At 38.8% G+C, this 16,769-nt stretch overlaps 4 protein-coding genes across 7 annotated transcripts in view; 3 read left to right on the forward strand and 1 right to left on the reverse strand.

Moving 5' to 3' along the window:
- Positions 1-2,436, forward strand: part of smim14 (small integral membrane protein 14) — a 6,051-nt gene extending 3,615 nt beyond the window's left edge. The window contains 2 exon segments of the mRNA XM_025058668.1: positions 1-54; positions 399-2,436. The exon segment at positions 1-54 is cut by the window's left edge and continues 51 nt beyond it. Of these exon segments, the coding sequence (XP_024914436.1) occupies positions 1-54; positions 399-437 (93 nt within the window). The 3' untranslated portion in view covers positions 438-2,436.
- Positions 2,437-2,569: 133 nt separating this feature from the next.
- On the forward strand, positions 2,570-8,055 carry map9 (microtubule-associated protein 9). Of its 4 annotated transcripts, none has more exons than XR_003050629.1 (15): positions 2,570-2,943; positions 3,049-3,139; positions 3,322-3,789; positions 3,864-4,054; positions 4,134-4,236; positions 4,316-4,347; positions 4,469-4,542; positions 4,631-4,787; positions 4,952-5,038; positions 5,280-5,441; positions 5,535-5,680; positions 6,274-6,409; positions 6,575-6,676; positions 7,758-7,915; positions 7,948-8,055. XR_003050629.1 is itself a non-coding variant. In XM_017035548.2 (13 exons), the coding sequence occupies exons 1-13, from the start codon at positions 2,872-2,874 to the stop codon at positions 6,692-6,694; spliced, it is 1,839 nt and encodes a 612-aa protein (XP_016891037.1). In that variant the 5' UTR covers positions 2,570-2,871; the 3' UTR covers positions 6,695-7,723. The 4 variants fall into 4 exon arrangements, 2 of the variants coding, with proteins under 2 accessions (XP_016891037.1, XP_024914434.1); XR_003050628.1 differs by having other exon boundaries at positions 7,758-7,907; XM_017035548.2 differs by lacking the exons at positions 7,758-7,915; positions 7,948-8,055 and having other exon boundaries at positions 6,575-7,723.
- Positions 7,948-13,574, forward strand: ugdh (UDP-glucose 6-dehydrogenase). The gene is made up of 12 exons (XM_008316905.2): positions 7,948-8,055; positions 9,361-9,522; positions 9,971-10,072; positions 10,170-10,370; positions 10,447-10,644; positions 10,872-11,019; positions 11,105-11,199; positions 11,998-12,128; positions 12,316-12,455; positions 12,678-12,769; positions 12,852-12,962; positions 13,061-13,574. Exons 2-12 carry the CDS (start codon positions 9,361-9,363, stop codon positions 13,169-13,171), a joined length of 1,491 nt encoding a protein of 496 aa, XP_008315127.1. The 5' UTR covers positions 7,948-8,055; the 3' UTR covers positions 13,172-13,574.
- Positions 13,575-14,235: 661 nt separating this feature from the next.
- lias (lipoic acid synthetase) overlaps positions 14,236-16,769 on the reverse strand; it is a 4,716-nt gene continuing 2,182 nt past the window's right edge. The window contains exons 6-11 of the mRNA XM_008316902.3: positions 16,347-16,404; positions 16,109-16,237; positions 15,661-15,806; positions 15,501-15,571; positions 15,295-15,406; positions 14,236-14,733 (exon numbers count right to left, since the gene is read on the reverse strand). Of these exons, the coding sequence (XP_008315124.1) occupies positions 14,672-14,733; positions 15,295-15,406; positions 15,501-15,571; positions 15,661-15,806; positions 16,109-16,237; positions 16,347-16,404 (578 nt within the window). The 3' untranslated portion in view covers positions 14,236-14,671. The remainder of the gene's footprint in view (positions 14,734-15,294; positions 15,407-15,500; positions 15,572-15,660; positions 15,807-16,108; positions 16,238-16,346; positions 16,405-16,769) is intronic.

A 16,769-nucleotide genomic window follows, 5' to 3' on the forward strand; every position in this document is an offset into this window, starting at 1 on the left:
TCCAGTCTCAGGGGTTCTTCCTCTTCCACAGACAAACCATCTGGACCCCACAATGTCAGTACTGATTATACTTTACTTATATCAGAAACACTTTACACTTCTAAAAGCACACTCTTACCAGGTAAAGAATGTAAATTTCACAACTAATTGTATTTTGATCGTGTGTATATATTGTACAGTTTTTGAAGGTCTCAGACTAGTGGTTAATGTGCTGTAAAGTACCAATATGTTAAGGAAAGAAGGTGAAAATTGTTTCTTTTTTTCAATTAGCAGAAAAGGGAGAGATTTCAAAATCAATATTTGATGCGGCCACCGTTTGCCATCTTAACTGCATCATCGCTTCTTTATTTATAAAGGACATAGGAAAAATGATTTCACAATGGCCACTTGTGTTACAGCGTGAAGGTAGAGAGCCCCCAGCGCCCCCTGTTGACTAGCACCAGTGACAGTCTACCAACACTGCTCCATCTGATCCGACTGCAGCAGCACAGCTCTGGACTGTGACCAAGACAGATCTCCCGTTCTGTCAGTCTTTACAAACACAATTTTTTTTAAAACATTTTTGTTTCCCTGATGCCACACTTTATTTGGTCTATCTGTATTTGATTTTTATCGGTGGAGTGTGAAGGTGCACTGTGTGGAGTTTCTGACACATCAGATGGTGAAGTTCCACAGCCTGGCTGTAAGCCACTCACTTCACCATCTGTGTCCAGTGATGAATATTTGCACATTGATATTACGCAGTGCACCTTTGACTGAGGTTGGACCACTTATTGGACATGTTATTTGTTGAACATTTCACAATTCCCACAAAATTACATTGAATTAAAAAACTACTTGAACAAATGACACAGACTTTCTATATATCTGCCATATCAGGTTCTAACCACAATCAGGAGTTTGGGGTGAATTGCTCTGAGTTTGTCACTGATCTCAGCTCACGAATATCTGTCAGATATTGGCAAGCAGTGTGATGTAGCAGAGCTTCTTTAGATGGAAAATTGCTGTTCTAAAATGTGTTTATTTTTCAGGGTCACAGGTCAAAGTGTGGTTTAATACTACATGTGTGTAACATCTCACATTACAGTGACAGAAATTCTGTATTGGTATTTAGTTCTAGGATTTTTGTCCACCTCACCATCACGTTTGTCTTGACAGAAATAATTATTTAGAGTAATTGCATCCAGATTACATATTCCACAGAAAACTGACTAAACAGACCAAATTGTGCAATCGTGTGCAATATCAAACACACACATTTCCAGCCAACTTGACATTCACACTGGGCCCATGCACTAATGTGTGGAAGCTCTAGGTGTGTAATAATGAGCTTCATTATCTGTTGATAAGATGGTTACAGTTGATTTTAAGCTGCTACAAACAACAACATAAAAGCAGAAAGACTGGACCAAAGCATCAGTGATTTACAGTTGAATCAACATGCTCTTGTACAAACTGTAAACAAAAGCTTTGTGAAAGTAATTAGGGGAAAAAATCCTTCCTTGCACATTAACAAATGGTACAAAGGAAACTAGTTGTATTAGTATAAAGGTGACACTGGTATACAGCTGTTTTCCTGAAAAAGAAAGTGATTTTGGTTGATGGTTGTAGTAGTATCTGTACTAGAGGATGAAGTCTGATCAGCACTCTTATGTAGTAGCCTATAACCTTAGAGGTTTTCTCTAAAGGCTGTACGGATTAAGCCGTCTATGAGTAAGGGTCAGAGGTTACAGCAGTGTACTTACCAAGAGATCTCAAGGTTATACTTCATGTCTTATATGTAGAACCATTTAAACGTGTTATAACCAGTGCCAATGTATTTAATTACTCTAGTCTTAATTGTCTTTAATTCCTTTATGAATAACCAGCAGTATGTGTGACTATATTCATTTTAGATTAGTGTTAGCAAACCAACCTGAAACGCCGCCTGTGTAATACTTCCTGTTCCCTAATCATTTGTACCTTTATGTGTCAGGGTGTTCATAATTCAATTAATAATTGATATCTGTGATTGACAGCTTTTTAAATCCTCAAACATACAGGAAGTAAATTTGGTATCGCTCACTCTTATTGTGTGAGGGGCATCTTAGTCTCAGTCACTCCTTCAATGTTCCTGATGTCATATCATAAGCATGTTTTTACTGTGGACATGATGGCAAGAACTGTGGAAAAACAAATTCTAATTGCTGTCTATACTTTAATTTTAATATCAACAAAATGTCCTGCAGTCTCCTTCTTTGTGAAGTTGAATTTCACAGGCAGGACATGGAGGAACATAATTAAAATGAATAAAAGGGGGGAAGCCATGCTAAATGGGTGAGGTAAACAACCGGTGTTTGGGATGTAGAAGACCTTGATTGTTATTATTTTTTAAAAAGGGCTTCAACTATGCACTTTTCCTATAACAAGAATAATAAATAAAAACCTCAAATAGTCGAACTTCCTGGTTTCCTCTGTTTCTTTGTATTTCATCATAATATAGCAGCAGAAACGCACTTGTAAAATTAGTTTTGTGTCCGTGTCACGGATCTGGTAGAAGTTCCTTTTCCAAAAAAAAAAAAAAGATTGGGCATGCGCAGACTTCAACTTGGGTTTCCCTGGGTAACCGTCAACTACTATGTTGCTACAGCAGCTTGGTCAGTGCTTTTCACTTCATTCTTAAATCGCATACCTTTTAGCTGTATTTTTTATGAAACGTTGAGCATCAGTACACCACTGAGTGTTTTTTCAGTAGCTCTAATCCTAGACAGCAGTAATGGCAGCACCATGAGCGCGATAACTATTTACTTGCAACGATGAGATTAGCGAACGGTGGCTAATGCTAATGCTAGTAAACAGTAAAACCAGAGGAAGGCGGTCAAAGTTCCAAGGATGACGAACCAAGAGGTCAGAACTCTGGCTTATACAAAAAGCCCCAAAACATCCAAAAGAACAACATTTCAGGTAATGTCTTTTTATATAGTAATGCTATTGTGTGTTTTGTTTATAACGTGAGGGCATTTGTTGTTGTTTGGTAATGTTTTTAAATCTGTAGTGATGTCATTGCAGGATGAACTTGAGGCTGCCGTCTCAGCCAGAGTGAGCAGAACCAAACCTGACCCCTTCTCTTATTCCGATGACTTTGATGAAGAAGAAGATGGTGAGATGGCTTGAATGCTGTCAACTTTACTTTGTTTCACATTAGTTTTATGTAAAAGATGTGACAGATCTGAGAAATTGTTCAGTAACTTTTGCTTCAAAGTTGCACCAGGTTTAATGTGTTCATAACTTCATCAGTTGAATTGATAATTACTGATGTCAACAACTCTTTTTTTTAAACAGATTTCTTAAGCACATTTCTCAAGTCAAGGAAGAAGAGAGCCGATGCATTTAGATCTGGGAAAACAAGAGGCAAAATCAATACCTTTGACCTTTCAGATGATGAAGACAAACCTGAAAAGACGAAGAAAGTCTCATTCCTGAAAACTCAGAAAGTCACCTTTACCAAAGAAGAGACTTCAGATTCACAGGAATATGAGCCACCAGACTCATCACACATTGGTCATAACAATGAAGACAAATTACAAAAAGCTTCTGATAACAGCGAATGTGACACACAAAGTAAAAACAGTGGTACTGATCACATTGGTCCACAAATTCCAACAGAGAGCTCAAGTAAATCCCATTCAGTCTCCCCCTCAGACAGCACTCTGGATTTACCTTTTGACAGCAGTGTGACCAAAGCCCCAGATCAAGAGGAGAACACTGGTCATCCATCTGTGCCTGACCCCCACCATGTGACACCAGCAGGTTGGTTCACACACTTTCTAAAGTTACAATTGTTTCCCTTACAGCACTAATGTAAAACTGTTGGTATATTACAGAAAGCAAATATGAGAGACAGCCCAGACCCAAACCAAGGCAAAGGTCTCTTGCATTAAGCAAGCACACCACAGAGGATTTTCTGGAGGACGCTGGACCTCCAGTCCTCAGCAGGTCCCAGACCTCCTCTGCTTCCATTCACCTTTCCACTGATGTGTCCAGCACCACAGCAGCAAGGAGCAGCAGTCCTCATGTAGGTCTGACTATTTGGTTTTCAACATTTACTTTGTGCAGTGTTAATTCAGGCTTCTGCCTGTGCTCTGTCTTTGCAGTGGACAGAAGATGATCAAACTGCTTCAAACAGCCTCGGCAGATCGCCTTTGAGTAAGAGTGAGCAGTCGCTCACCAGGTCTACTATAGATTCTGCTTCTTCAGGTACTGTGCTGCAGTTTTTAACAAATTAACATACTTAGGTTAATGAATTTATCGCCCTGATATTTAATTTCTCATTCAGCTCACTTAATCTCCGAAGACGGCAATGAGCAGGTGAGGAACAGAGCTCATAAAACAGAATTTTAAAAAAAGTAATACAATAGCTCATTATCTTTACATTGGGTTAATCTGAAATAAAAAAAACAAACTCAGCTTTTTTCTCTTCTCTTTTTAGGAAAATGTGGAAGATCATTCACTTCATTCTGTTGATCAACTGTCTCAAACTCAGGAAAAATCAGCCGATACCAAGTAGGTCAAATCAATCTCTCCACATGAGTAAAACAGGATAATAACCTGCAAATAACTAACATACTAATGGAAATTATATATAATGTAGGGGCACTCATCTAAAAACCACTCAGAGATCTCAGAGTGCCTGCTCCAAAAGAGTGGAATCAAGGTACCTGGGAACACTCCAAATTCTAGATCGTAAGGTTTCACTCCAGGAGTCTGAGCCACAAGGTGCAGAGTCTCTCAGAGCTGCAATTTACCAGGTCAGTGTAGTATTAGGTTTGAATGTAAATAGCCATGTAAATAGCGTTGTTTTTACGTATCAAGCACAAACAATGTCCGTCTAAAAAGCTGTTAAGGAGTATTTTAACCTTTGCTTCAACCCTAACATCATTTTTATGACTGTATATATCTGCACCCTGAACAGGAATGGCTGAAAAAGAAAAAAGAGAAGTCAAAAGAGAAAATGGAACTAAAGAAGAAGGAAGAACTCTTGCAAGAAAAAAAGAAAAAGGTGATTTTTTTCAAAAGGAAAAAAAAATAACAGCAACATGTGAGTAGTGGCTTGGTGGTTAAAGAAGTGGACAAAAGGTTTCAGGTTTGAGTCCACCAGCTGCCACGTTACCACTGTATGGCACCCTGGGTGCTTAAGCTGCCCCCTGCTCACTCTGGTGATGGGTTAAAAGCAGAGATCACACTTTGTTGTGTGCTCTGTCAAAATGACAAATAATTCACTTTTTCTTACAAACACTCAGGATGCAGAAGCAAAAAAAGAAGATGCTGTTGCGTCATACGAGGCGTGGAAAGAAAAGAAAATGGAGAATCTCAAAGCAAAAGCTAAAGAAAAGCAAGACATGGCCAGGAAAGAGCAGCAAGCCAGTGAAGAGAAAACAGAAAGAAGGCAGTCTGCCAAACAGGCATGCCATTCATACATTGATTTAAGTTTGTTACTGTCTTTATTTCTGTGTGATGGACATAAATGATCGTTTGTCATTTACAAATCGTTGCAGATGTTTGAAAAGTGGAAAAAGGAGACTGATCACGTTCTCAAAGAAAAACACCAAAAACAGAAAGATGCTGAAAATAAACTGAGGCTTAAAAAGCAGCGAAAGGAGGAAGAAAGAAGAAGAGAGTGTGTGTCTGCTTTTACTCACTGGTAGGTATAAACCCATGTTTTTTAAAAATGCATTGACTTTTTTCCCTAATGTATTACATTTTTGTTATTTATGATCACTATGGAAATTGTTGAATAGCCTTGATTTCTCCATCTTATCAACATTAGAAAATATCGTCAGCTATAAATAAAACACGAAATAAATGTAGTTTGTTTACAGTTCTAAAAGCTATTTTTTCCTGTCTTTCAGGAATTAAACACTTGTAAAGTGAGTATGTTTTAGACTTAATCCAGAATGATGGGCCTACATAATACTCTGAGATTAGTGTGCACTTTAAAGGCCATTAATAAAATTACACTATATAACATTATTGTGGAATTATTTCGAATAAATCTTATACAAATCAAATACCATTACAAAAAAATGTATTTACTGCAGTCTTGGGAAGTGTGACAGTCATTCTCTCATTCTCTAAACAGAAATGCCGAAGATGACAAACACTTCGATGCAATGAACTGTATAGAGATGTTTAACCACTAGGTGGCAGCCAAAGTTGACTTTTTCCACGCCTCAACGTATCACATTATGCATTTAGTAATTTGTAACGTATTGTTTTTTTCTAAATTGATGAAAGGAGCGAAAAGAAAACAGATAGTCTCATTGAAAAGGCTTCAAAGGAGCGCAAAGAACTGAGAAATAAGTCCGAGGAGGAACAGTACATGAAAGAGGATAGAGAGAAGATGGCTTTTGACGTTTATGAGAATTGGCTGGTAAGAAGAAAAGATTATTAATATCACCTACATACTGCACATGGTTTTATTAAGCAGTTTTTGTTTTTTTTTAATTTGCATTAGCTTGCTTTCTATTATATTTTAATCTGTCTGTCTTCCTTATTATTTTGATAAACAATAGAAAGTATTTATTTTGTCTAACAGGCAAGAAAAGAACTAGAATACAAGAGACAGAGGGAAGAGAGGAGGATAAAAGCAATTCTTGGAGACAGTCCACCACCACCATGGAGCCCTCCAAACAAAACTGTAGGATTTAGAAAATAATACTTCAAATGTTCAGTAACTGTTCATGCTATGTTGCAACGTGAGCTATGTTTAGCTCACGTTTCATTTGTATTGTATTGTATTGTTGTTGGGCATATATTCGTCACCAGGTTAACTAACAGTTATAGTTCAGGTTTACAGGTGTTTTTGTTGTTTTTTTACTGTACAGAAAGTAGGACACCATACAGTATATGATGACATTCTTACATTTAACTGTGTATATATTTATATTTTATAGCCCAAAAAAGTGTGCGTTGTTTGTTGATGAACTTATTTTCTTAAAAATTACACATTCTTCTCAGCAGATTAAAAAACTTTTTTTTTCAATTATTATTACATATCCTTACTCATAGTCCAAATCATTGACTTATTATCACTTGTAACGAAACAAAACAATTCATATACTTGATGGGTTCAGCAATGGGTTATAAAAGAGAGAGTTACATGTTGGTTAACAGTGTAATGAACTTACATTCAATACTAATATCTGAGAGGATTTAGCCTTTGACATACCTCTAGGTCTATTACTACTCTACAACTAGTGAGTAAACTAAAATATGAGTAAGATTTACATTATTTTGAGGTTTTATGGCGTATTTGACAATCGGGGAATTAACTGTATGTCAGCACAAAATTGGCTTAGTCACGTTGCAACATCTGAAAGATTAATCAGTGTTGTTAAATACCAATTCTACAAAGAGACTACATTTTTAAAAAATCCAAGTGTGCAAAATCCACGTTTCGGCTCTACTCTCAAACCCAGGTATGAATTTTGTACATAATGTTTTACCAGCTGCAAAAATAATGTCTAGTAGGGGCTAATGTCCGCTGCAAACCAAGCTAATTGTATTCCACTATTTAAGCATAGCCTTAAAATAGTAAAACTATCATTCAAAGCGATTAGGTCATTCCGTAGTATTATCACTTCAGACCAAAGAAACACCAGCTCAAGCCTGCTTAGATTCAATAGTAATGTGGAGGTCAGATATATACACATATGAATTTAATATTTATTCGCCCTCGTTTAGAAATGCGGAGTGTTTTAATGCTTTTGTTTTGAAAGTACCACAGCGGAAGCAGAGCCGGTGGACGTGGCTGCTGATGGTCTTCTAAGAATGCTTCACAGGAGGTAAAGGTGGTGCCAAAGAGAAGTTGTGGGAGTCGTCAGTAGTTGTTAAAGCGCTGATTCACAGTGACTTTTACGGATTTATAGATTTATAGTTGGATTCACAGTGACTTTTACGGATTTATAGTTGGAACAACGGCGACACCTTCTCACTCAGCGTTTGTCTTGACGAGGCACAAGTAGTGACTTCCTTCCTGCGTTTATCCTGAAGCTGTTGAGAGTCGAGTTGGCAGAGGTTGGTAGAGATTCATTAGCCGCTAGGCTACAGCTGCACACATACACACTCATTCATTTTTTTTCTCTCTCCAGCGGTGCGAGTTTTACACTGAACAGAAATGGTATTTTTCTTTACTATCCGGGTGATGATTCTGTGTGCGAGTTTAAGTCAGACCTGAATGGGCCGCTGTGCTGAAATGCCGTAGCTGAAACCTACATTTAAGTAAATAGTTATTTAACATTCTCCAGGTTGGACGTGGCTGAGCTGCTGTGAATAGAGCTTTTATTTGAACGGCTATAACGGTGCAGCTGGTGACCACCACCTCAGACCATTCATTCTGGTTGAATATCTCTAAACAATAATAACCACTCTTTATCGTTTATGATCGCTTCTAACATGGTTAGTATATGGTAAGACATACTGTATATGTTACACCTAACACACATTTACAATGCAACTTTGTGTGGCACAGTTATAATGATCACCGTTAAAGGTTTTGGTTCATCTGTATGAAGCTGGTGTCGGATATTTGAATTGTTTCTTTTTTAATGCTGCTGTTTGGTGTTTGGTGTTAATAACCATATAATTGATTGTTTAATAATTGACAACTGAACTGATTGTGAAAAGTAATCTAACAATTTGACCTCTGTAGAGGAAAACGTGTTGCATAACTTGTTGGCGTGACTATTAAAGGATGGTTTAATGTGCCAACTTGAATGGCCATGACCTGTAATGTAGCTCAGGGATCAAACTAATGATTTTGTTAAGTTATTTATTGACAGAAAAAAAACGCTGTTATATTGCCTTCGATATTCCTACTTATCCGCATCTAGACTTGGAAACGTAATGGATTTCTGAATGAAAAGAAGTCACTTGAAGTGACTCATTTGAAATGAAAAAGGCCATTTTGGTCATCGATTTAATGAAATAGCTTTTTAGGAATTGCTTACTTAGAAATTCCCTAAAACATTCTTGTCTTAATGTTCAACGTCATGAATTTGCTTTTGTTCAAACCCAGAAACCAGAGTTTCCCAGTACATTTCACACACAAATCACTTAAATATATTAATAACATTTTCAAACAATTCACAAAAAGGAGTAAAAACATTAATTAAAAAAATTACTATGACTTTTTTCAACATATGATTCTATAAGTTTACAATGACACTACTGTAAGTGTTAAAGTGTAAGAAAGTGGTTGTGCTTTTCTGTGTAAATGTATCCTTACATTCAGGTCCAGGGTAAAGTAAACACTGGTAAAAGGGAAAGTCCAACACTGAGAGTGGAACATGTATTTAATGTATTTTGTCCCTATATTCACAGATGTTTCAAATAAAGAAGATTTGTTGCATTGGTGCTGGATACGTAGGAGGCCCAACGTGCAGTGTGATCGCTCATATGTGTCCAGAGATCACAGTAACCGTGGTGGATGTCAACGAGTCCCGAATCAAAGCCTGGAATTCTGACACTCTACCCATATATGAGGTGTTGTATCAAAGTTGTTCAGTTCTTTATAAGTATAAAAGCTTTAGGTGTGAATCGGCTGTAAAACGTTCACTGACATGATGATTTGCTGTGTGTTCCCTCCTATGTGCTCCCCCAGCTTTGCATTTCAGGAACCTTTTTTCCTTTGTTTGTTGTTTAACCTTCATTACCATGTTTAAATAGCAGATGTTGCCCTGCCCAAACAGTTTTTTTACAGTATTGCTCAATCCTTCACTGAAGGCTAAAAGCAAAATAAATTAGTCCCAGATTTCTTTGCAGCTTCCCTACGTAAACCAATACCACAGGGTATTACATCATGAATTTCTAGTGGAAAGGCGGCCGATGACCAGTCAGAGGGAACTTTAGTGGTACATTTTTGTAAGAAAAACCCTGCGTCTCTGTGTACTCATTTGTTGACACACCCTTTATGTCTCATTTTTCTCTCCAGCCGGGCCTGAAAGAAGTGGTCGAGTCATGCAGAGGGAAAAATTTGTTCTTCTCCACAGACATAGACTCAGCCATCCGGGGGGCTGACCTCGTCTTTATCTCTGTGAGTACAAATGAAAACACATACCCTCCATATTTCTTATTTGAACATGAGAGAATTCACGTTATCTTGACACTACCTGGTTCGACCTGCCCCACAGGTTAACACACCGACAAAGACTTATGGTATGGGTAAGGGCCGAGCAGCCGATCTGAAATTCATTGAGGCGTGCGCTCGTCAGATTGTGGAGGTTTCTGATGGTTACAAGATCGTCACAGAGAAGAGCACGGTCCCAGTCAGAGCTGCAGAGAGTATTCGAAGGATTTTTGACGCCAACACCAAACCCAGCCTCAACCTACAGGTGAGCATAACAACATGTACCAAACTCCGTCACATGTGTTTTGTCATGTGTTTCTGAAGTCAAGTTGCTGCTTCAGGTGTTGTCAAACCCAGAGTTCCTCGCTGAAGGTACAGCCGTCAGGGACCTGAAAGAGCCAGACCGTGTCCTGATTGGTGGCGATGAAACCGCCGAAGGGCAAAAGGCAATCAGAGCACTGTGTGCTGTCTATGAACACTGGGTTCCTAAATCCAGAATCATCACCACCAATACATGGTCCTCTGAGCTGTCCAAACTGGTGAGTGTAAGATGTGGGCTTTTAAATATTTAACCGATTTTCATCAACATATTTGAAGAAAACACACTATAAATACAAAAAATAAATATAGAATAAATTGCATCTTCAAAATGTAAATATATAGAATAAATTACATCTTCAAAATTTAAATAATAAAAAAAAGTCAAATATGACCATGTGTCATCTGAACACTGTGTGTTTGTATGTACGTGTGCACGTGTGAACAGGCAGCCAATGCATTCCTGGCTCAGCGAATCAGCAGCATCAACAGCATCAGTGCTCTGTGTGAGGCCACTGGAGCTGATGTGGAAGAAGTGGCCAAAGCTATCGGCATGGACCAGAGAATAGGCAGCAAGTTTCTCAAAGCCAGTGTTGGTGAGTTGTGGAAAAACTTGACAACTTTTTTATTTACAGACCCATTGTTGATCACATGTGTCTGTTTCTATAATGATCTGACCAGGTTTTGGTGGAAGCTGCTTCCAAAAGGATGTGTTGAATCTGGTCTATCTGTGCGAGGCCCTGAACCTGCCTGAAGTGGCCTCCTACTGGCAGCAGGTAAGAACTACAAAAAGCTTGTTGTAAAACTGTTATGGATAGAACTTTATTGATCCCTCAGTATTGTCATTTTATTATAGTTTGAATCCGAATTTATAATATACTGGATAATTACCAAACATTACTGTTTTCATGCATTGATGTGGCAGAATGATTTGGTATCACTAAAAACATACAACAGAACATCAAAAATAGGAACTAACAAGTGAAGTCACCATACTTTTTTTTTAGTTCTAACAAGTGAAGTCACCATACTTTTTTTTTAGTTATTCCTTTTAATCAAACAAAAGTAACAGTTGAGATTTCATAATGTTGTGTTTGGTCATAGCACAGCAGCAAATTTTGTTTGCATGCCATGAAAAATGACTCTAAATGCAATGACTTGGTTGTATGACTACAATGGAAGGAATACGTCTAAAGAACCAACAGTCAGGATGACAGACCACGCCCCTTTGAATGCCACAGACATGAACTTGTACAAAGATTAGTTTGTATTAACACAGACAAAACTTTAGAAAAGGTTTTTAATTTCTTAATTTGCGTATTAGTTTTTTTCTGTGTAACAGTGTAAGCCTGTCATCATATGTGAGCTAAAAATATAAATACAGGATGTAGAAACAGGCCGAGCTCCTGTTCATGTTGGTGGTGCTGTACTTAAACTTGCACTTTTTACTGATGAGGAAATAAAAGACAGTGGTGTGGTTGGTCTTCAACTGCAGATTTACTCAGACATTCTGACCGGAGTTGTCAACAAGTTTGCAATGTGCTAACAAGACATTTACTGTCATGTGTTCCTAGGTGATAGACATGAATGAGTACCAGAGGCGGCGGTTTGCTCACAGGATTATCGACTGTCTCTTCAACACGGTCACAGGCAAGAAAATCGCTCTGCTCGGCTTCTCCTTCAAAAAAGACACCGGCGACACCAGGTACAGTTTGTTTTAGGTGAACTTTGTGTTTCTCTCTGAAGTCCCTGTGCGACTGTCCATCTGTTTAATCATAAACCTGTTGGTGTTTGCACGCAACGCCCTCGTTTCTTACACAACTGTGCTAAACTATGGCCCTGTTCAGGTGGAGACTTGACTAACCAGAGTCTGCCTTTATTGTCACAACCAGGGAGTCTTCCAGTATCTACATCTCTAAGTATTTAATGGACGAAGGAGCCAAGCTGTTCATCTACGACCCCAAAGTCCTCAAAGAGCAGATCATTCATGACCTCTCTCAGCCCAACATTTCAGAGGACAATCCAGAGAGAGGTGTGTGTTGGTCTGAGACTTTAAATGTCTTATTTATAAATAAACTGGTCAAGAAGGTGAGGCCTGTTTATATCTGACCTACTGGACAAAAGAAAGGGACAAGTCTGTCAGTCAGGTGTCCAACAGTTGTAACCGTTAACAGCAGTGTGGTAGTGAAAGGGTTTTTATTTATAGATGGTGGTACGGCTCAATCAAATAAATGTCCTTAAATGTACTTTTTAGTGTCTGATCTGGTGACCGTGACCTCTGACCCCTATGAAGCCTGTCAGAGTGCCCATGCCTTGGTCATCTGCACTGAATGGGACATGTTCAAAGTAAGATCAACTCCCTTTATGAACTCCATCCGCTCCACCTCTGACCCCTGTGTCTGATCTGGGAGAGTCTTTATTTCCACAGGAACTGGATTATGAAAAGATCTACAAGAAGATGCTGAAACCAGCGTTCATATTTGACGGTCGCAGAGTGTTGGATCACCTCCATGCTCACCTTCAGGACATCGGCTTTCAGGTGAGCACGTGGGAACAATCATTTAAAAAAATGTTCAAAACAAAAATGAAGGGCGAGGGCCAGCAGGTGTGACACAAGCTTCTTTTGTCTCTATGCAGATCGAGACAATCGGGAAGAAAGTGTCGACTCTGAGAATCCCCTACAGCGCTGCAGCTGTGGGTTCTCGCCTCGGTGCCATCGAACCTCCCCCCAAAAAATCCAAAGCCTAAAAGCAGCTTGACCACACCTCTCACATCATTAAGCCGTTCACTACCTTTTGTAGCTGGTCGACAACATTTGTCACTCTGACGTTAGTACATGTCTGCAAATCAGAGACATGACTGTCCCCTCCCCTGCTGTGAGTCACAGCAGTTTTTTTTAACTTCACCTCAGACTCTCTTTGATAAAACATTCCAAACGCTTGATCTTATCACCGCAAACATTTCTGTGCCAGTCCTTCAGTGATTTTACCGGTATTTACTGTGTAATCAAATATTTCAAAATTTTATAGTATTTTTTAAAGAGAATGGTATTTTTTCTAAGTCGTTTTTACTGTATGTTAATCTGTTTGTGTCCTCTATATCAGTAATGAATTACTTAAAGGGCCAATGCAATAAAAAAGTGTGTCCTTAATGTTTCTAATTCTTCAATGGATAAAAAAAAAGATTTGGTTACTTAAAGGGCCAATGCAATAAAAAATGTGTCCTTAATGTTTCTAATTTTTCAATAGATAAAAAAAAAGATTTGGAATTTTAATTTTAAACTTTTTTAATTCTTTAAATCAAGAGTACAGTTTCACTTTTCTCTAAATCAGTCATGGATTTCTTCAGTGAGGGTGGTCTTTGGAGGATAATCCATGATTAATCCAGATCCTTTGAGGTAAATATAAACCAAAATGGTTAAATAATAATAAAATTACAACAGAAATATATATAGAACTTCCACAGAAAAAATAAATTCTTGCATTACAATCCCAGTTACAACAGTCGTTAGCAGGAACCTGGCAGCCATGTTGTGTACATCTGTTCTCTGACCCTCAGATCTAAACAACAGCCTGTAATTAAATCATCATTGCTGGAACAACAGACATCAAAGTCCTAGTAAACGCTGGTCACTGTAAAAGGTCAGTGGGTCACTGCCCCCCGAGGGACAGAGTCAGCTGTGGATGTGGTTTAGGGCCTCAGTCGATGCCCTCACTTTTCTAAGAGAAATTTACACCTAAACATCAGTGTTTCCCACTTTTCAAAGACAAAAAAGCCTAGTGGTCTATCCATAAACACAAAAATACAAGTGATCTGAAAATAAAAATCTTCCTTTATTTCTTTAATTGTAATATGCATTATTGCCACATAATCCTTCCAACTGTGTCTCACTTTTTGAAAGCTCTCAGTAAAATTGCACATGATGAAATTAATGTTAAATAAAAATGTTGAAACGACAAGAGTCAAAACATTTTGACTCTTGTCCCCACCCCTTTCCCCCTCCGGCACCAACCACTCTAACAGAACATCTGTGTTGGTCCCAGCAGTCTCTGGGAATGACGGGTCACATGACTGCAGGCCACTAACGGCCATTCTTCTCTTTCATCTCTGCGTTGTCACAGGTGGGTCAGTGAAGTAGACGCTGCAGTGATTGAACCACTGATTACCAGGATTGAGATAACAGAGTTATTCCTGTGGTTTTTACAGCAGAGCTGAGATTGTAGCCCGGGCCGTGGTTCAGCTGTTCTATTATTCTTCCTTGGTGACCGCTGTTCTTCTCTTCTTCAGGAGATTCTTCAGGAAGAACTCACCTGTTTAGCACGATTTAAATATAAATGCAGACATTCTCTACAGTGGTGACACAATAAGGTGAGCATATTCATGTTAAAAACATACTTAATATTGTATACAACTTATGCATATCATTGTACAAACTGCCCATCTATAATCTCTCTCTCCACTTGTACGATTTTATATTTAACTTTCACTTCTCCCTCGCTCTTGGTGACTAAAGACTGTTGTAATGTTGGCCTTTTTTGTAACATTTCTGTCCATCCCTGACATTCCTCTTTCCTTTATCTGTTGCTGCACTTTGTACAAAAAACCCCCAGCCTTCTATACCTCGGAGTCCACTACCATCTGTGGATCTTAATTGTTCAACAATGACTAATTAATTAGTGTGATCCCTTCATGTGAAAAGAGACATTTTTATAATCAGTTTTATATTAGTTTATAGTTTTTATATTATTAAATTATAGTTTTATAAAGAAATGTTTTACAATACAAAACATTCTTATAATCCTCAGGTGTTTCTGAAAGTCCACGGCTCCACGAAATGTGTCGATGTGTAAAATGTCTGTTGACTTTCTCACCTGCTTTGTAGGAGGATCTCACCAGTGGCCCACTGGCAGTGTAAGCAAAGCCCATATCATTTCCGACCTTTTCCCAGTAGCTAAACTTCTCCGGAGTGATGTATTCATCCACCTTCATCCAGAAACAAGCAGTCCTTTTATAAATGAACTCCAAAGCTCTTTTATTTGCTTTCATAGTGAATTAACATTGAATCTGTTGTGCTCACCTTCAGGTGGCGTTTAGTGGGCTGCATGTACTGGCCCAGAGTCAGACAGTCCACTTCTGCCTCTCTCAGCTCTGCAATGTCAGCACAGAACAGGAAATTGTAGTAGTTTACATCACTGTACTGTAGTTTTGTGTGTGTGTGTGTGTGTTGCTCAGCACACCAGTTAAAGTGTTGTGTATCTGTTGGTCACTCTCCCCCAGTCCGAGCATGATGGACGTCTTGGTGAGCAGAGCCGGGTTGACCTTTTTAGCGTGTTTCAGGACACTCAGAGACTGGTCAAAGTTGGCTTTTGGGTCTCGCACAAACCTGACAACAAATAAGACAGAGACGCCCCGAGTCACACTGACTCTGATCCAACATACACAGTTTATGTGGAGAAACCTCTCCAATGGGTTTAACGTACTAACAGTAGGGAAACGACTCCACCGCGCCATCTGCTGGTAGAATAAATATAAAATCTGTTTCTCTCCTGTGACTTCTCATTTTTTAGCTGGTCGTTTACCAAAGTGACGTCAACTACACATTGACATGAGAGGATGTGTGTGTTTCTACTTTTGTCTGTTTTATCAAAGTGACAATCAGACTGCTGAATCTTGTATTTGACGTACCTCTGCAGTTCTCTCACAGTCTCCACGTTGTGGGCATAAACATCTAACCCTGACAGGGCCACTCTCTCCACTGCTGCCAGGTCACCACGGAAATCAGGGGTCAGACATTCCACCAGGAGCTTAGGATTCCTGAAAGGAGGAGAAGGAGGTAAAGGAGTCAAAGAAAGTAAATTCTACATATAAATGTTGCCTAAACGTGAATGTTAAAATATCAGGCGGAAAGATATTTTTTATATACCGTTCTTTTATGTTAGAAACTGTTTTTGCAAAGTGCTCAGCGCCACCATCAGCAATGTCTGCACAGAGAAGGAAAAAGTCATTTTTATGTGTGTGTCATAATGAAGTTGTGATTGATACATTCTTCCTGTTGTGGTTCAGGGACATGCTAAAAGTCTTTGCTGCACCAACATGTAAAGGTGTGGTTGTACTTGCAGTTATTACAGCAGGTTGGCCAGTGGAGGCAGCAAAGAGTGAAACTGTGCCAGTTCTGAGTAAAACCATGTTTTTGTCTATGTGATGACTCTGACCAGTGTCTCTGGACTGATATTTGTTCCTTCTAGAAAAAATTCAAAAACCTTTACCAAAAAGCTCAGGTCCTGAATTAACTGTTGAACAGGTTGATCCTAAATCCCAATCCCAAAATTTACAGGATTAGGTGGAT

Source organism: Cynoglossus semilaevis, chromosome 9, assembly GCF_000523025.1.
Source record: "Cynoglossus semilaevis isolate Cse_v1.0 chromosome 9, Cse_v1.0, whole genome shotgun sequence".
Taxonomy (NCBI): Eukaryota; Metazoa; Chordata; class Actinopteri; order Pleuronectiformes; family Cynoglossidae; genus Cynoglossus; species Cynoglossus semilaevis.

Coding starts and splice junctions, on each gene's coding strand:
- map9 (XM_017035548.2), top strand. CDS start 2,872: ATGACGAACCAAGAGGTCAGAACTCTGGCTTATACAAAAAGCCCCAAA. Junction 4,788..4,951: donor TCAGAGCTGCAATTTACCAG/GTCAGTGTAGTA, acceptor CACCCTGAACAG/GAATGGCTGAAAAAGAAAAA. Junction 5,039..5,279: donor TGCAAGAAAAAAAGAAAAAG/GTGATTTTTTTC, acceptor ACAAACACTCAG/GATGCAGAAGCAAAAAAAGA.
- ugdh (XM_008316905.2), top strand. CDS start 9,361: ATGTTTCAAATAAAGAAGATTTGTTGCATTGGTGCTGGATACGTAGGA. Junction 10,645..10,871: donor CCTCTGAGCTGTCCAAACTG/GTGAGTGTAAGA, acceptor ACGTGTGAACAG/GCAGCCAATGCATTCCTGGC. Junction 11,020..11,104: donor GTTTCTCAAAGCCAGTGTTG/GTGAGTTGTGGA, acceptor TGATCTGACCAG/GTTTTGGTGGAAGCTGCTTC.